We start from the raw sequence: 20,435 nt of genomic DNA on the forward strand, positions 1-20,435 counted from the left end.
TGCTGTTTCGGAGCTGAAGGACCAGCGTTCTAAAAGTAACGGAAGTAACTGATGTCTTGTTTGAAAATGTACTTAAGTATTTGATTACTCAAACAGCAAACTAACGCGTTAGGTTACTCGTTACTGCAAAAAGTAATCAAAGTACTCTAACGTGTTACTTTGTAACGCGTTATACCCAACTCTGCTCGTGCCTGTATGCACTCTTGACAACATCAGGGCATGCTCCTGATGAGTCGATGGATGATATCCATGGTATTAGATGGGAAAAATCCTCCCAGACCTAGATCAGTGCATCAATGAGCTCCTGGACAGTCTGTGGCGGTACCTGGCAGCGTTGGATGCACCGATACATAATGTCCCATAGGTGCTCAATTGGATTTAGGTCAGGGGTTTGATAGGGCCAGTCAATGGCATCAATGCCTTTGTCATCCAGGAACTGCCCAGCCACTCTGGCCACAGGAGGAACATGCCACAGGAGGGGGCCCATTGCACCAGTGTAAGGTCTGACAGTCGCTCTGAGGATTTCATCCTGGTACCTAGCAGCAGTCAGGGTACCGTTGGCTATGTCATGGAGGTTTGTTATGTGTGACCCTCCAAGGATATGCCTCCCCAGACCATCACTGACCCACCGCCAAACCGGTCATGCTGGCCAGTAACTGTCAGCGTAACGTTCACCACGGCATCTCCGGATGCTTTCATGCCTGTCACACGTGCTTAGTATGAATCTGCTTCTCATCTGTTAAGAGAACGGGCACCAGTGGTGGACCTGTCAATTCTGGTGTTCTCTGTCGAATGCCAGTTGAGCTGCACACTGCTGGGCTGTGAGCACAGGTCCCACCAGAGGACGTCGAGCCATCATACCACCCTCATGGAGTCAGTTTTTGAGAGTTTGGTCAGAAACATGCACACCAGTAGCCTGCTGGGGGTCATTTGGTAGGGCTCTGGCACTGCTTCTCCTGTTCCTCCTTACAGAAAGGAACATAAAGCAGTCCTGCTGCTGGGTTGATGCCCTTATACGGCCCTGTCCAGCTGTCCTTGTATAATGGCTGGTCTCCTGGTATCTTCCTCATGCTCTTGAGACTGTGCTGGGAGGCACAGAAAACCATCTTGCGACTGTACATATGTATGTGCCATCCTGGAAGAGCTTGACAACATGTGCAACCTGGACCTGCCTGTGATTAGGCTGCAGGTACCGCCTCATGCTACCAGTAGTGACAAGGACACTGGCAGAACAGAAAACTAGAGAAGAATTGGTCAGGAGAGTTCAAATATTGGTAAATTATTGGGGAAAAAAATAACGGAAATTATGAATGTGTCACATTAAGTCTTGAGGTGACTGCACAGTATCATACAGTGCAACTACTGACAATCCAATCTAGAAATCCATCGGTAAAAAAAAAAAAATAATTCTTCCTTTACAATGTAAATTGCAGAATCTGTCTTGAGAGATTACTGACAGTCATAATGAAAGACATAGTGGGCAGAAAAATCTATTGCGCTTCTGAGGAAACCAATTATGGAAACAGTTTTATCAAAATAGGAGTTCATGGTAAGTCACATATTCATCAGGATGTGTTTGATATATGATGGATAATATCATTTTAGAATTGATTGCTGCAATGCAAGTCTTTCTTAATTTTCTTCAAGACAGCAGCACTAAAATGTTGTTGGGCAGGGGGACAGTGTCGCCAGCACTAAAGCGTCCATGCACTTCAGTAAAAAGCAAGTGTATTTTACTTGAGTGTGCATGGGGCTTGCCTTAAGCTTTGTGAAAAAATTTCATCCAGAGATACAGTAGAGGGACTAAGCAGAGGGAGGTGGGAGCCTGTGACAGGACAGGACAGAGTGGAGCCCACTGTGTATTAACTTTTCAACTATTTTGCATAATGCCAAAGCATTTATATAAAAGTAAGTAAATAAGTAAGTTATCACAGTTATTTCATTAAATATAATTTTTCACTGGTGGTTTAAGAGTTGTTTTGAACTACTCTCTCCAGAATCCTAGAGATTAATAGCAAATTTCCCAAAATGCAAATAGGAGTAATCATGGCTGTATTTATTTCAGAGAGGCTGGACACTTGCCATCATAAAATATTCAGTATGAGCAGGAATTATAATCCAATAAGTCGGCTCGTAAAATTCTATATTCTATCATATTTGCAGTTTCCTGTGTCATATATAGTTTTGTAAAAATGATCAAGAAATAGAAACATGCACATTTCTGTAACCTAAGATTTTATATATGTTCGTCAATAGTGGACAAAAGCTTCATTCCTACAGTATAGGCAGCTGGGCAGTAATTCTTAAATACCTAAATGTTGTTCTCTGACTCAAGTTTATCTCAACATAGTGTAGCTTAATTCTACCATAACTTAATCTAATAGAGGCAGTGTCAGAGTTTTCAAACAATTGTTTCTCATACTGCATAATTCATCTTTTGTGTTTTGTCCCAGGCAATTGCTTTACCTCCTATTGCCAAGTGGCCTTATCAGAGCGGGTTTACATTCAACACCTGGTTCAGGATGGATCCCCTGAATAACATCAACGTCGACAAGGACAAACCATATCTGTACTGGTGAGAACACAATTACATACATTTGTGCTCCATGTTTCCAATGTCCTCAACACCCTCCTAGCTCCCTCACAGGGGTGCTGTAAGTCCACGTTATGACAACAGAGAGGAGAAAATTACACTTTCTTGTTTTTCATCAATCTAATTGCTTTAGCTTTGTATTAGAAATCACTCCCTCTCTGCAGAGACCTATAAAGCTACCAGCAGCTTTATTGACAAAGCAATATGCTGTCTGATACTCTGTGACCTACAGTGATTTTCCCATCTAAGCAGATTATGACTGGAACTTGTTTTTCAAGGTTAAACTAGTTTTACAGACACTATTTTTCACACACTGGCAACACTTATGTAATGTGGTTTGTGAAAGGGCCTCATTTTTTCCCCAGATAATGTTCCTGAATTATAATAGAGAAAGAGGGGAATTAGGTGAGATTATTGAGATTAAAACCCATGGAAGCATGAACCGTGGTGACTGGTACTGGCTGTTACAGAGGTTGACTGCTGCAGTGGGAGGCACTGTGGAGGTATTAATTTAGATTTGAATATCTGCCACATAAGGCCCACATACCAGCTCTTGCAGTGGCTTGTGGGTAATTAGTGCTAAAGTCAATAACCCAAAAGTGCAGTGATATTCGGCTGTGGTTCTTTCCGTTTATGAGAGGAGCTTTGGGAGAAAAATCACTGAATACAATGGGACACATAAAAGAGTTGTAGAAGGGAATGAAAAAGGAAGTGGGTAATAAAGATGAAAAGGTAAAGTTGGCTGACAGGGAAGACTGTTCACACTAATTGGTCAGAGATAACAGTTAGTTCACTGTATCGTCTGCTGGCTGCCATTGCTTACCTGGATCACACAGTTTGAATGAAAGAATCTACTCGCCTTGGAAGGACATGTTCTGCGTTTCTCTGATGTGTAACATCAAAAAGAGGAAAAAAAAGAAATATTGCCTAAGCTAAGTTGTTGGTATTCATGTGGCAGCGATTTCTTACTGACAGAGTCACAAAAAGGCTGAGATATGCCGAGCTAATCCTGTTTATGCATTGCTCCGAGGGCCTCATAGCTCAGTGGCAGGGCATGTAGACAACAAAAAAAGAATTGTATCTTCAGAAGCAGACCAAGGTTGCTGCTTTCCACCTGATGTGTAATCACAAGCAGGCTTGTCCACTGGAGCGTCTCGGCTGGCTCAGTGGCAGCTGGGTGTGGGGCTCTGTATCTCTCTGGCCCCGCATGAACCACAGAAGTCTATGCTCTCTTTATCTGCCTTGTCAAAGAGGTCTGTTTGTTTTAGATGATCCCAACGGGTGGTGGTGGTGTGGGGCTTTGAAGGTGGTAGACTGCCATAGACCTAAAGACTGCAGGATTGTAGTGAGTACATGTCAGCACTCAGCAGTGAAAAAGATGTCCAGTCCAAGCAGGAAAAGAATAGCGAACTAGTGTAGGATTGCAAGGTTGTTTGTTTGCAGGGTGTGGAATCTATAGGGTCTGCTCATATTGTATAAAGGTGGCATTTCCCCAGTGCTGACAGTATATATATTTTATCTGTGGAGTAAAGAAGATCAGAGTAGAGGGATTAGATCCAGGGAGCATCACTGAAGTGTGCTCATCAACTAAGTGTTCTCCTCGTCTTTGTAGTTGTTACCAGGCATGTGCAATTTGCAGAAGCTCTCACCTCGGGTATTTCCCTGTTCTAGCTGGTTAAGCGTAATATCATAATTCTCACAAGAATCATAAGAATTACATGTCAATTACTCCTGCAAATTGCTTTGTGTCTGCATTGCGCGAGGCATTTAAAAATTATGTCTGCCCCAGTCTTATTATGCAGAAGGAGGCATTCACTTACTGGTTAGTATGGTTGCACAGTATCGTCGAGGAGGAAATATTCAAAGGAATACTAAAAGTCACACTGCATGGCTTAGCAGTCAGAAACCTTCCACCTCAGCTGGGTTGAAATATATTTTATCCTGCTTGTTGACAAATAAATTAGGTTCACCCTGTCAAGTTTGCAGCTCATGATATATACTGTGCATGTTTCGGTTTACAGCTTTCGGACCAGCAAGGGCATTGGGTATTCTGCACATTTTGTTGGTAACTGCTTGATCGTGACATCACTCAAGTCCAAAGGAAAAGGTTTCCAGCACTGTGTGAAGTATGATTTCCAGCCCAGGAAGGTAAGAGCAGCTTTAGCTTTTAATCATGTGTTTCACCTGTTATACCACATATTGGGTGCTATCGTAAATCCAGTGTGACGCCCTGCACTAAAATAAGTGTGCTGTTGTTGGACGAAAAGGAGCATTCTATTTCTACATGAATTAAGAACAGTTAATTTAATCACGCATTCACTCCACTCAGAGCTCTGCTGCTCCATCTCCCAAGACAGAGCGCCCAGAGTGTGCTCTGGCACTCTGAGAGTGTGGTGCTCTGAATAACAAAACGGTACATTCCAACAGCGCTCTGAAATTATGAATGATGTGTGAATGAGTGTGCTCCTGCACTTCGTATTTTTCAAATGCATCCATTATTATGTTTTTTAGACCTAAGCTATTTGAATTGAAACAGCAGACATACGTAGCAGCTACTGAAAGTATACTGTACGTAAGCCACATCTGTATACAAGTAGAGTGCTGAAGAAAAGACGTCTTTTTTGTCAGCAGACCCAGGAGTTTGCATCGCCCTGGTTCCCTCATTAAAAAGCCAAAGGGATTTTTCTATTGGATTTTGGATTATTAGCAGAAAATTAGCTCTATAGCAAACAAAAGTTTATGATACTTACACATTTGTCTAGCAAGATAATTTTCACAAATTAACATCTTTTTTTATAATTTTTGAAGCTTAAATGCAATCATCGGACATAAAGAGCTAATGTTAGGTTTTAAACCAACTACATTAAGACTTCAACATTGCCACCACAAGGAGGCCGTAAGGCCCTGTCTTACTTAGCCACTTGTTAGCAACTGCCTTCTAACACACGTAAAATCATATACGTATAAATCATAATTTATAAGTGAGGTATTTACTGACTTATTTTGTGTCGTAAAACTAAACATGAAAATCTGTTAAACTAAACCACAGACCTTACTTCAGGCTTCTAAAAAAACCAAGAATTTCAAGACAAGGGAACTGGTAGTGCCAAAATGCTAACTAATTTCCACATTTTAGGACTCGTTCCTGCAGCACTCTCTTGGGATATGCTAACCACCAAATGCCACAATTGCTCATAACTGTGGTTTGAGCTGAAGGCAAAGTGATAAAGTCTTTAGATTTCATTGTTAAAACAAGAAAATATGCTGCTTTTTAAAAAATACCCTGCAGTTCAGGCTACAATACACTTACCCCTGACACCCTACCCAACATCTGTTCTTTTATTGGCATTACAAGTTGTCTACTGTACACATACACCTGAAGTGTTTGCGACCCCCAGAGGAGTCTTACAGGTGTAATTGGATGTAAATGTAGTTGAGAAAATGAAACTTAATTTAGCATGGAATGTTAGTGTAGCGTAGCATTCCCTGCAGAGACGCAAAACCTGCTCAAAGCATGTGTCAAACAATTAGAGCCTTCACATAACACCTGGAAACAAGTATTCATCCTGCAACAGTGCAGGTATCGTTTTGTAGAAGCTGTTAGAAGATAAAACATGTTGAATTAAGTATTTAATTGATTTTGGGTTCAGACGTCTGTGGATAAGTGCCGTTCTAAATTATCTGCGGGCAGCTTGCACTCTTCCCCTCAGTCATGAATCCTCTTTTAAGAGTCCTTAACTTTGTGTGTATAGACGGCTGTGATTCCATTAGACTGCTCACGGTGCCCTTCATGGGTCAAACTAATAAACAGTAGGCACACAGTCGCATAAAAGATTGACAACCTAGTGCCTGCTGCTGGGAGTGGCTGTGCCAGTCTTACCCAGTGTTCATTTTATGAGCTTCTTGTTTGTTTGAGTATTTTGAGTGACTCTGTTCTGTGTTGTCAGATTGCATCCATATTGTGGTCTGCAGCTCCAGAGTTAAAACAGACAGATTTATGTAATGATGTTACATTTGTTTAATTTGTTATCTGATATCAGAGAAAAGTCATATGACTTACAAACACAACATTTGTTTTCCCTATCTTTAAAAGCACTTATCAATGAAAAGCTATAACCTAACATTTGTAATTCTCCTTTCTTTCTATCAAAGTTACATTTATTGATACATGGCACCTACGTCTGCATCACCTCCATGACAAGACCCTACCTTATTGTCTGTAGCAGTGCAGCACAATGGTTCCCTGTCACTCTATAGGCTCCCTTTTTGCATGTAAGGCAGAATCCTAAAGTTTGGACTGATCTAATCCCTCCGTTTTTAACTTTACAATTCAAAGAGGCAAAAATGATCTGAGTCAGGAGAAAAAGTTGGACAGATGTTCAATGTTAAATCAAAAGAACTGACATCAGATCTTCAAATGCTGCACTGGCAACGTAGGATGTGAAATAAATTCTTGGATAGAAACAGAAAACTTGAAGAAATGAAATGCAGCATAATAGTGTACTGGTGTGAATAAATAATATATCTGCAGGTTCTGCGTTAATTACTAAATACACAGTACTTAAGATATGTTGCACTTTACTGATGTGGTGAGCGGTGGAACATTTAAAACGGGTTTACTGCCTATAAAAGTAATTAATTTAGACTTGGTGTGGTGTTTTTATCAGTTTTTCCTTTTTAAATGTAGTAATAATTGCCTTCGATAAAACGCATGAGTTATTATGATAAATTATGTTTTCTTCAGCAATTTTTCATTGCAGTAGTCACATAATAAATATGACCACAGGGCTTGCAATGTACGTTGATCTCTCTTAACGTGCAGATGTTTAAAGATCAGTGCCTTCTTTTTTGTGTGGGCTTTAATGTGCTTAGGGTTAGGGCTATTAAAGTCACCTCTCTGTTTTGACTTGATTTGACCAGCTGCAGTTAGTGTTTCATCCCTGAATAACTACAGCCAGTGTAACATCTGACTTTGTGCAGAGTGAAAAATGAGTTGTCTCGCCTCCTCTTAGCCTTTTTTCTGATCTATTATTCACTATGTTCCACTGCTGTGTTCAGAGCATTAGATAGCAAACCTCACGGCTGTGGCTTTCTAGTAACTTTGAGGTTAATCTGAATTAAAAAAAAAAAAAAAGATAATAATTGGAGAGCTGACCAGAAATGTTGGTGATGTTGCTCAGTTAACCTATACCTATTGTAGTTTTAGTTAAGTATTGTCAAATTAGTCAAGATGTTCTTTAATAATGACCCACTTAGGCAATGACCTGTTATATATCTCACTTACTAAATCTTTTCAATCTGACTCTTTTCTCCCCCGCAGTGGTACATGATCAGTATAGTTCACATCTACAGCCGCTGGAGGAACAGTGAAATCAGATGTTATGTTAATGGACAGCTCGTTTCTTATGGAGACATGGCATGGCACGTCAACACAAATGATGTAAGCACTCCTTTTTTTTACTCCTCCTCACTGTTGTCTCTTTTTTTTTTTCCTGATTTGCATGTTTATCGGCACAGGACTGACTGAGGCTGATACATCGACGCCTCGCATGACTGGAAATTGTGACATACGTACATCTTCAATAGTGCTCATTGAGCAAAATGAGTTTTACCACATTAACATGGATTTCTCTCAGATATATGACTGGCATTTCAGTATGAATTTGAATATCCATTTGTCACAGAGTTGTGCTGCAGTAGAGGGCGGAAGATGGAATATCAAACATTTGGAGAACAGATTTATGTGTAATGTGAAAAATGGCTAAATCTCAGTAGCTACTGGATGTATGTGTACAGAGACTGCAAACATCGTCAGATTGAGGCATTCCTATTTAAGCTGTATGCCATGGCATGATATTTGCATGTTTGAATGACACCATGAAACCTGTTGTCACTCACAGCTCTTTGGGACAGATTTAAAAAGCAATTTGCACTTGCAAAGATGAGACACATTTCCAACGGTGTGCTTCACACTGTAGCTGTGTATTCAAGGGAAGATTGCACAAATGACAGGTTGAAATATAAGTGCGGTTCATGAAATATTCCACCGCATTAACTAAAGCTGCCTTAACCGGTGATGGATAGTTTTAGTGGAGAAATTCTCCCACTCCTGAAAAGGAAGGTAGCATCATTCAGATTTTTCCTGTGATGGCTGCAAAAACAGCTGCATCACAAAGACATTAGAAATCATACCACAGACACACCAAGAGATGTCACCCCGCCACATTGAAGTACAAAGTAAGGCAATTTTCTACACCCATGAACTTTAACATTTCCCTTGATCGAGATTATTTAAACAGCAGCTATTGCTGTCTTCTCATATGCCACAGAGAGTAAGGTCACATAACTGGTGATTTGCACACAAAATATTGTGAGCTGACAGCTGTAAGAGTGGTGCTACATGTGGTGAGTCGCATAGCATAAATAAATTGAAAAAGAGCTATTAGTAATATCTTTGTAATTTCTTGTAATTTCTCTTTATCTAATATTTCTCTACTATTGAGGCTCTGATATTAAAACCTAAATGTTCTCGTTTTTAGATTTTTTTTGTTCTATCATAGAATTGTGTTGTGTTTAATTTTGTTCAGAAAAAAGTTTTAGTATTACATTTTATCTGTATTTGCACATCACACATGAATTAGATTGAACTGCCTTTTCTCACAGGCTTTTCTTCCTCTTAAATACATAAAATGAGCTTGATGAGGATTTTAAATCCTCTATACACACATCTGATGTTTTTTTCTTCAGTACCACTTGTATAGGCCTTCAGTTGTAACATAATTACCTGCTGTTGTAAGTTATCCTTCAATTTGGTCCTGATTGCAATCACAGCACGTATTCTTTCTATCCCAGAGGTTATATTGAGGTTTCCTATCTTTGAAAATCAGGGACATTGTTTTCCTCTTTCCGATAGGGAATTGTCAAGGTTGAGAATGAAACAACACAAAAGGTGAATTTCTAGGAGAAGATACAGAAAATATAACCCATTTGTGCAATCAAATGTTGTATTTCTCAGTATTTGCCCTCTGCCTAATACAGCTGTGTGTAAATTTTGATATATTTTTTCCTGTCAATCCTAAACTATAAAATGATGAAGCCTTTGTTTTCTGTGTCCCAATGCAGAGTTATGATAAGTGCTTCCTTGGGTCTTCGGAGACAGCAGATGCAAACAGAGTATTCTGCGGACAGCTAGGAGCCGTCTACGTGTTCTGTGAAGCCCTCAATCCCGCACAGATATTTGCAGTTCATCAGCTAGGACCAGGCTATAAGGTATGTACTTGAGGGTGACTAAATTAGATTACATGTAAGCGGTCTGCATCACCTATCTATCTGTGAAATCAATGCCCAGTGCTGCCCCGCCACAGTTCCTTTGCCATGTGTCTCCGTCTTGGGAGCGATGTTTTTCCTCCCAGATAAACGGCCGCATAAATTACCTACTTCTGGGAAATAATGGCACAATACACTGAGGGAAGCAGCAGGCCCTCTGAGGGGATGGAGTCCTGAGCCGACTTATATCAGCTGCAGCAGGTGTAGCACTCCCAAGCTTCTTGACAAAGACCAAAAGATTGTGAATATAGAAAGATGCTGACCTACCCAGAAGGGGATTCAGCTGTGAATGTTAATCACATGGTGACAAAATATTTGGTTTGCACATTTTCTTATTTAAATTACAGTTTTATTTATTTATTTTATTTACTATCTATCCCCAAATGTTCCACTCCTCTTGAAAGAGATACAGAGTGTGCCCTCAGCTAATTCTCCCTCTTCCTCTCACTCGCTTCTCCTGATGCTCACAAAGTGCTGCTGTCTCCTTGCAGTGTTAAGCTCTGCACTCTGTCACAAATGGGGGGAATGACACGCACTGCCAAATCAGCTTTGAACACAGGATGTGTCTCAGACAATTTACAATATGTCTGTCCATTTTACAGCAGCTCCGTTTGCTCTCTCTGCTTTCAAGACAAAATTAGTCCTTTTTTATGGCAGGAAGGAATAGCAGTCATTGGCATTGTAATACCTACACTGTTGGAGATTTTGACATGAATGTTTGCAATTTCAGTCAGGTCTATGAGTGCCTGGAGATTCCCAGGAGAAGTCATTGTTTGGTCTTTTCGCTAATGGCAGGTGACTTGCCGTTTACCTCCTTAATTGTGATTCTAGACCTTCTATTAGAGAGGTAACACACAGCGGAGCAATCCTCCAGATTTCTCGAAATAATGAAGAGCATGTCCGGGGGAGACAATTACCCGCAACTGATGAAGCTGTGAATGGTGTTGGTTATGGTGATGGAGCCAGCCAGGTGGGCTGCGGAGGAAGGTCAGAGAGTTGTCAGGCCCACTGATTGGTTGTTGCAATGGGAGGGCGGTCCAGGCGACCAGAGGCCTGTCTGTTTTAATTGAGAACTGCCAGGAAGAATGTGGGTGCAGCGGATCACAGCAAATACAGTATGTACATTAGACTTTTTTTAAATATCTGTTTCAGCTCTGCTTAGCTCTACAGCAAGAGATGTGTGATTTATTTTCTGATCCATGGTCTTCTCATCCATGTTTAATGTTTGACACGCGCTCCCGTGCGCACACAGTGAATAGAATGTAACAGTAACTTCAGCGGTTAGTTGAAATGCAGAGATTATTGCTGCCTAGGGTTACTGTTTCCACCGCAGGTTATGATTTATGGCTGAAAATCTGACAGACCTGTTAGTGGAATCTGTTCCCTGGGCTCTTTTCATATTGCTGTATTGAAATTGCACTCTGGACCAAGATGGACTTGTGGTTATTTCGTTTAAAGTACCAAACAACTTTTTGCTGTATATTGCCATTTCTACTATTGACTTGAAACAATCCCAGCCATTCGGAGATAACATCAAGGGACATTGTTAGGTTTACTGACACTGAGGCTGACAGAAGTTGACTGTCATATCAGACTGTCACTGCTGTTGTAGCAGAGTTCATAAGATTTGGTGAAAGTCTAGGAAATTGTGGGCTGTAGGATTCATATAAAGAAATTGCCTCACACGTGTGTGAGATGTAACTCAGAATGAAGAATATAATTCCCAGTGGATACTGGCAAAACCACAGCAGTTTTTCTTTTTTTTTAAATGTTTATTCTGGATAACTACTTATCTCTTTCCAGCTCTGGGAAATAGCCTGGTCGGGAGTCATACAGTAAGAGCCGTCACAGCAATATCCAGTGACAGCTTCACTGAACACAAAATATTAGTCATTGAGTGGACTAGTCAAAACAATTAACCCATGACTTTTCCGTCCTTTTATGTGATGCATTTAGAGCTATTTCTGTTTCTGCCCTCTATCATCACTACCATATGTGTTGTACATGAGGCAGATTAGCCCATTGAATTTGTGCCAGCACTGCTCTGCAGTATGCACCACAGATTGCTGTAGAAAAGACTGAAGAGCTGCACAGTCCTGGTCCTCCCTTGTCAGGGAAGACAAATGTTATCTCTGTGCAGGCGCCATGCAATAATACAATATTGATGTAGATCATTTAATGACAAGCTCAAAGATGTCAAAGCCTTTTGGAGATACTATACAGGCTGACACATATACCTGCAAATGCAGGCCTATTTGTAGTAAACATGCCTGCCTTTAAATGCCTCAAAGCTGTCATTGCAGCAACAACATTTAGTCTGAAAATGTTACATGTTGTGTGATGTTGTTTTTATTTGTGTTAAAATACATGTTTTACAAGAAGGTGCAGTCAAGAGACAATAGCAACATTGTTCAAGATGATTTAAAATTCCTCTGTCTTAAGCAAACAATAAATAATTTCTCTGAATCTGTATCCAAAGTTAATCACTTCTCCTTGTCAGTTAAACTTTTAACGTTGAATCAATACTTGGAAAACTTGGTAACTTTTTTTGATATTATGAATTCATTGGAAACGATTGCAGTGTTGACTGTATTGTTCAGTCTGTACTCGCACCAAGAACACAGGTACTGTAGCATTGGAGTGTCCCCAGCTTGTCAAGTGTCAGCCTGTTTCTTGTAGGGAGTTGTGGGGATGCCCCTGGTCCATGACAGCCTTTAGCACTAGGAGAGAAAGGAGGCAACTGCGCTCCTATTCTTTTATATGAGTGGCTGGCCTGTGGAATGATGCTGTCATGCTACAGGGTTTGTTACTGTAGCCACAACCCATGAGATCATTATTTTCAAACTGCAGCAGGGCTCATACTTAAGTGCAGGGCACTGGAGCTTGTTATTTCTTGTCACTTGGGTTTCATGAGTGGGAACTTTTGAAAGATGTTAGAGACTACATGATGAGATGCATGCTGGGTTTGCACGGACTTGATCATAGCAGATGAACAGGATACCTCTTATGCCTTTTTTATCTTCTGACTGCAAGGAGATACGCCACTACATGTGGCTCGCCTCAACTCTCACAGTTTCTAGAACTTTCCTGCCAAACTTCTGCTGGAGTAATGCTGCCAGGCAATATTTATAGCGCCAGCAAATATCCATCGATTTGACCAACATTGTTTGGAAAAGGGAATAACTTGCCGAAAGTAAAATTTGAAACCCAGAAAAATAAGTTCTTGGATTAGAAATTTTTATCTGGTTAAGATCTGAAATAGTTTCAATACAAGCAGAGTTATGGGTAATATTGTGCTATATTTATAGCAGGTATACATTGTAATATAAAAAATAGCTCTGGACACTTTATGTTGTATGTTTCCTCTAAAGATTGCCACCTACTTAAAATTCTGCCCCTTATAGGCACTCAGAATAGAACGCACAATCTTTGTACAATTGACAACCTGAGTCAGCTCACCGTTTTATCCATTTACTCCCTTGCTGAGAAAAAAGCAACCCAGATTTAGATGCCTTTTAGGCAGGTGCATGAACCCTGTATGCTTGTGTTGCATAACATACTGTATTTATCTACAGTCCCTCTAGGACCAGATGGTTTGTTTCCTCACTATTACTTCAGTGCTTTCTGTCTCTCTTTATCTTATCACCATCCGCTCACTGCTCATGAGTCAGAGAGGGAAGGAAAAACATTTCTCTCATTCATTAATTATTCAGCCCTCCTGATTAGAGGGCTTGATTTCCTTATTAAGCATATTCCATTCCCACTGCATTGACAGATAATTCAGCTCATCTGTCTACGGCTAATTGATCGAGTAAATTAAGACTAGTCGGTTATCGATCAGCTATTTGTTACGTCAGCCATAATGAATGTGTTACTGAGCCACTGACTGATGGAACCTCCAGTTGTTTTTACACAGCCATCAAATGGCTTTATATGTCCCAAGTCAAAATGGAATTTCAATCAAGAAACTTATGACATGTTAAGACACAGCATTGATCCCTATAAAGAGTTAAAGGTCCAGTGTGTAGGATTAAGTGGCATCTAGCAGTGAGGTTGCAGAGCTGACACTTTTCCTGTGTGCCAAGTGTGTAGGAAAACTACGGTGGCCCATGTGAAAATGTAAATGGCCCTGTCTAGAGTCAGTGTGATCTAAACAGCATATATAGATTTGCTATATGGTGTAATTTAGTTCTAGCTTTTTTCCTCTCCTGTATGAGTGTGATGGGCTGAGATGCAGTAAATAAATCCAATAAATAAATACTGAGTCTATATTGTGATCTCAGCAAGTATTTGCACAATGTTTGTACTCAGAGTCTGATTACTTTGGATGTGAAGTGACACAGTAACTCGAAGCTAAATTGCAGACTGCCAGATTTAATTTGAAGGTGCTTTCAGCCACACTGAATGAACTCTTCTCGTATTTGTTCCTGTTTCACGAGTGCAAAGCGTATTTGAACAGAAGGAACTCTAGAGAAGATAGAAAGAAATATAAATAGAAAGAAAGAAACCTATGCATTGGTAAACATCCTAATGTGTGCTAAGTAAAAGGGTGCAATCACAGCAGACTCTCTCTGTTGCCTTTTTCCTTTTCAGTGTGTCTTCGTCAGAGTTCCGCAATGACTGTGCTTGACTTGAGGTTGCTCCAGAACAGGCTAGAATAATTGGCTGGGTTAAATTAATGCAGGTAAACAGTCATATTTGGTATCAAAGCAACTCTGATCCCTCTCATCAGCCCCTGTTTCTCCTAATCATTGAACTCTGCTGCAGAATTTGAAAACTGTCATCAAACGATTTCCCACAGAGATAAAAAGAAAGGCTTCATTTTAAACATTCAAAGTAAAACAAAATGAAAGCAACTGGACATAACTGTATAATGTCACATGTCCTCTATGAGACACAGATAAAATCATTAAAATGTTTGAACTGGAAAATATAAATGTATTAATATATTTTACACTTCATTTGGTGGGAATGGAATTACAGTCCCTGCTGTCTTATTTTCTTTAACCTTACTGCAGTTTAATTCACTACATGCCCTGACACAGACTTGTGCTTAGTTGTTAAATGGATTAAGAACATCCCTAAAAAGCAAATACACGATTGCATTGTGTTGTTAATTGCAGCATTACAGAATGATAGAGATGAGAAGGATAGCTTTTAATCAGTAGAGAGAAAACAAAATTACTGAAATGCACTCAGTGCCAAGAAAGAAATCCTGACCTCTAGAAATGTGTCGCTGCCAATCCCGAAAAGCATCTTGTCATTTTTCATTCTTGGAAAGGATATATTTTAATCAAGTTATAATTAAAAGGTAAAACCCAAGAGACACTGACAGGGTGCATGAGCAGGAAGGAGCTACTCAATCTATCAATCTCACTCTGTCCATCTCTTGATTTATCTCTCCTTTATTGTTCCCCATTTGCTTTCTCTTTTTTCCAGAGCACATTTAAGTTCAAGTCAGAGAGTGATATCCACTTAGCAGAGCATCACAAGCAGGTGTTGTATGATGGTAAGTTGGCCAGCGCCATCGCCTTCACCTACAACGCCAAGGCCACTGATGCCCAGCTCTGCCTGGAGTCCTCGCCTAAAGAAAATGCTTCCATCTTTGTGCACTCACCGCATGCCCTTATGCTACAGGTCAGTTGCTTTACTCAAAGCCAACTCTGACTCTGTGTCACTAACTTCAATACTGATTTATTCATTTCTGTTGCACTCTTCTTGAAATGTCATTACAAATGTCTGTTTTGTTTGGTTTGCATTATCCTCACAGGATGTAAAAGCCACAGTGACTCACTCCATCCACAGTGCCATCCATTCCATCGGTGGGATCCAGGTGCTCTTTCCGCTCTTCGCTCAGCTGGACTACCATCAGCTGAACGACAGCCAGGTGGAGCCCACTGTGTGGTAAGAAGGAGAAATGTAACTGTACAAGATCATTTTAGTTTTTGGAAATCTTTGTTTGGAGTTGACACATTCAAAAGTGTACATATGAAATTGTAAGTGACAAAAAGAATTTGAAGGAGTTCATTGATCGCAGCAGGCAAAACATTTACTTGAAACAAACCCTCTCAAGTTCAGAGGTGACTCATGAGTAACCACAGAATCCATTTTCATTCAGATATCTTGAGGCAAAGGTTCAAAGAACCCCTTTGAAAATGGTCTCACCAAAATTTAAAATTAATTTGGAGCATTATTAAACCCTCTTCCCAACAAGTTCTGCTGACATGGTTGGCAAAAATGGATGCCTTAGTTTTCTTGTTTTTCAAGGTACCACTACATTTGCTCCAGCTCAAAATGAGGGTGCCACAGCCTCTTAAAAACAGTAATATTAACCTCCATTTTTTTTAGCCAGAAGTTTGAAGTAGTTTGGGGTCAGTGTGAAAGGATGAGTATATGGCCTTTAAATCCTGAAACTCTTGAGCCTTGTGTATGGGGCTGTGTTTGTGACTGATGGACATAGAAGGGCAAAATTAATATGAATGCACCAGTGGCAGATAGAGTAGATATATATATATATATATATATATCAGCCTAAGTAAAAGTGGGGGTGCAACAGGGAAGCCACTCATTTCTCCTTATTGGGAAGGGTTAGACTTGTCGTTGTTGATTATTATTACTATTTTGGTGGTGTTGTGGTTAGAGGCAGTGAGGTCAGACCCCAGGAAGTGGCACCTTGGTGAGAAAGTCTCAGAATCCAGAATTAGAGTAGGTATGTGTTGGACAAACAATATAGCGATATGAGTGTTTCTGTATTACATCAACCACTTTTTTTCTGCAATATATACAATATTTTTTTTTTTTACCAGATACCAATATATCTGTAATAAACCACTGTCTGCTTAATACAGTACCGGCCAGTTTTCATTGTTATCTCTGCTCTCTGGTTCAGACTCTTCTCATCCCCATCATTCTGAGCTGGTCAGTCTAAAGCTTCCCCACTGTGGCCTGGATGGAGTCTCAGCTCTGCTCTAATCCTGTGTTAGTTCAACGACAGCAGTACTAGATAGACGCCACACAGCAGCACAAACCCCTGATGCCCAAAGCTCACTGCCTCTGTAGTTTCCTCTCATCTCTGCTCTCTGTCCCTCTTGCTACCATGTCAAGGGGCTTTCCCTCACAGTGAGTCACTTTCCCCAACACTTGCCTTGTCCTTGCTTTGGCTTTTAGATTGAGTCTGTCTAAAGCCTGCAGAGCTAAGTAGTTCAAAGCTTTTGCAACAATTAACTCTTTATAATGCTGCTGGATCTGCTGTGGCGGTTCTCAACTGAATGCTGGAATAGTAATTTAAAATTTTTTCCTTTTAATAAGTATTTAATCTTGTGTTACTCTGTGCCACGTTGCATTCCAAACAGCAGACATATAGCATTAGTCACTACTGCCCTGCCGAAATTGGAGGGAAGCTGTGCAGTAAAGGATCAGAGGCTAAACCAAGTGCACACAGAGTGGACTGTCACCCACTTTTGTATGTTTTCCCCTCGGCTCATTTATGGCTAAGTTGGAGCAGCAGTGAGAAAGAAGCAACTGCAAACTGACAAATGGACACAGTGGTGAGCGAAGTTCACATTCGAACATATGAGTTTGTATGCATGTAGTGTGTGTGCAGCATCTGTGGGCAAGCCTGCACAGGAGTGATTGTGTCCTTGCGATTGTTGCGCTAGAGCGGAGGCCACTAGAGGATGTGAGGGAAAGCCGATTAAGAAGTGTCACCGAGCACCACTTTCACTCAGCCAAAGGCTTCAGCTGAAAAGCCCTCCAACAAAGAAAAAAAAATCATCTTCGGCGCACTGCCTTGCCCCCTTGAACCCCTTTCCCCCATGTCGCACACATATATACAGACACACAACTTGCCCGTGAGACCACTCTCTGTCCCTAGGGAGCCCAGCAAGCCCAGGCTTTCTTCTGAATTGAAGAGGGATGAAAGTGGTGAGCTCAGGTTCCCAGGTGATTGCTGACATCCTCTGAAAATGACCTTGTCTTGTTTTTTTCCCCCTGCTACACTGCTTCCTCGTGCTGCTGTGGTTTATAGAATAACTCATTCACCACCTCATGAGTGTGTGAATAGATTTGAGCCCTGTGTGAGATGTTATGGTTTCTTGTTTTGCAGTGCCACTCTCCTGGCCTTTCTGGTTGAGCTGCTCAAGAGCTCAGTGGCCATGCAGGAGCAGATGCTGGGAGGAAAGGGCTTCTTGGTGATTGGATACCTGCTAGAGAAGGTATGGTTGAGCTCTTCAAGGCATATCACAACTATTTCCTAACCTCAGTGACACATCAGTTCTCCGCAATTTCACTGCATCTTGTTTACACATTTGCTCTAAGTAGCAACATTACACTAGAGATCCCAGTACATGTAGACGAATAGTCTGGGAACAGGCTGACTCATCACAGCATCAGTTTTTCTCACCTTCAACAGTGATTTGAAGAACGACTGTCCAGCTCATTCATTTCCGTCTTGAGTGAAATGATGGATGGGAAATGATACGCTGATATGCAAAATTTTGACATTTTCACTGAAAAGCCATCTGCTTTTTAAACTTCTTTCCCCAGCATCAAGGTGCACTGTATCTTGTCTGCACCCTCCAAGCCCCGTCAACAGTCTGATCTTTCATTGCCTGTAGCAGAGTCCTGAATGTGTCTTTGAACTAGACAGAGCTTGAGGAAGAACACCACAAGACTACTTCTCTTCCCCATTCCCCCCCTTGGTTTCTCTCTTTCCGCATCAATCTTTATTTACCCATTTTGTGATGCAGATCTAGCAGCTTGCCGGCCTCCCCAGAGTGCTGGCTCTTTTAGAGCACTGAGAAATGACTCCACTTTGTCACTCACTGACTTGCCTGCCTGCTGGCTTCAGCTGCTGTTAACTAACAGCCAGGCAGAGTCGGCACCTGAGAGCTGCTTTTTTTTTTTTTTTTTTTTCCTTGCTTCCTTCCCGCTGCCAGGTTTCACACTTCCACATATCGCACCATCTGTTCATGATCTGTTTATGCCACACCTTCCCTTCTCCCCCCGTGCCTTCATTTTTCCCTCGCTCCTGCCCCCACCAAGTCCCCACCTGGGCAGAAAACAGGTGCCAGACAGGAGCGGTAACAATATTTGTCAGAGAGAAATTCTCTGCAAAGTCGAGCCTCTACAACTTGCCCTAATTTCTTAAAGCACTTTTTTGATCCAGTAACTTGACAAAATGACAAAGTAGAGCAATTTATCACCTATGTCAACATGCTAATCTGCTGGTACAGAACATAAGTATTAACACACAAAGCTAAAGTGACCATTGACAAAATTACACAGACACTTCTGCAAAATTAACTTAACTTTATTAATGTGTGTGTTTGCATGTACATGAATAAAGGCAAGGTGCCTGTGCAATGTTCAAAAGAGATACTTAATGCTTTATACTAAAAGATCAACTTAAATGTCAAATTAGTAACTTCAGATTTGAAAACTGCAAACAGTTGCCTAATGGTGAGTCATATTAGGCTGCTTGCCAACTACCAGAGTTACGGGTGTGGTTCTTTTTTGTGACATTTAGGGTTTTTTTCTACTGATGGGCACTGCATAGAGACATTTCATGAACAGTTAGTGTATGGTGAAAGGTCGGATAAATACATTTGGCTCGGCAATATAATTATTATTATTATTATTATTATTATTTAACATGACTTTGTGCTTCTTCCTACAGTCATCACGTGTACACATCACCAGAGCTGTATTAGAGCAATTCCTTTCCTTTGCAAAGTATCTGGATGGTCTGACACATGGGGCACCACTGCTGAAGCAGCTGTGTGACCACATTCTGTTCAATGCTGCCATCTGGATCCACACCCCTGCCAAGGTGAGCTCCTGCAGGTAACTCAGCCCATGAAGGGACAAGTGCTTTTGCATGTGATCTGGCTAAAGTGGATGCATATCAGGAGCTTTCAGCCACAGAAGGCCTCAGTAATCCTTTGCATCATTATTCCTTCTGTAGATTTGAGATTAGAAGCACGTGCCTATGTCTCAAATAGTAATGACCCATGAAGAAACGGGATGAGGTATATCAAAGGAGCTGAGTTTGTGTGGCAAATACATTTGCCTCAGGAATGCTGCTGGTGGGCCAAGCCATGAATAAATAAAAGGAGGAAATAAATACAAAAGTGTCTGGAGGCTTGCCTGCGACACTCCTCCAAAATAGAGTATAGAGAAAGAGGGAGGAAAAATGAGAGAAAACAGCGAGGTAATGAAGTGGGTTAGAACACTTTTAGCTACATCGGCACAGAGAGCTACACTGGCTCCTTCCCTTAGGACGTTCCACAAAGTCTACGATATCCTGTGACCCTATCCTCAAGCTGCATGGGGTCCAGAGAGCCAGCTGTGTGAATGATGGGAGCATGCAATATGCATTAATAACATGGGCCCACTGACCTTGTCCAAGTAGACAAATAAGATTCTGTTAGTGTATTCAACTTTTCTGTTCGCATGGATATTACATTACCAACAGCATGGTGTTCACTTATCTCCATTGTTTAATTTCAGTAGCCTC

General features: G+C 41.0%; 1 protein-coding gene across 1 annotated transcript in view; it reads left to right on the forward strand.

Moving 5' to 3' along the window:
• The window catches only part of LOC126406986 (neurobeachin-like), a 65,455-nt gene that overhangs the window by 4,775 nt on the left and 40,245 nt on the right, over positions 1–20,435 (forward strand). The window contains exons 5-12 of the mRNA XM_050071620.1: positions 2,454–2,575; positions 4,615–4,741; positions 7,914–8,033; positions 9,716–9,862; positions 15,359–15,556; positions 15,690–15,823; positions 18,024–18,132; positions 19,596–19,748. Of these exons, the coding sequence (XP_049927577.1) occupies positions 2,454–2,575; positions 4,615–4,741; positions 7,914–8,033; positions 9,716–9,862; positions 15,359–15,556; positions 15,690–15,823; positions 18,024–18,132; positions 19,596–19,748 (1,110 nt within the window). The remainder of the gene's footprint in view (positions 1–2,453; positions 2,576–4,614; positions 4,742–7,913; positions 8,034–9,715; positions 9,863–15,358; positions 15,557–15,689; positions 15,824–18,023; positions 18,133–19,595; positions 19,749–20,435) is intronic.

The sequence above is a fragment of the Epinephelus moara genome, chromosome 2 (genome assembly GCF_006386435.1).
Source record: "Epinephelus moara isolate mb chromosome 2, YSFRI_EMoa_1.0, whole genome shotgun sequence".
In the NCBI taxonomy this organism is placed as follows: domain Eukaryota; kingdom Metazoa; phylum Chordata; class Actinopteri; order Perciformes; family Serranidae; genus Epinephelus; species Epinephelus moara.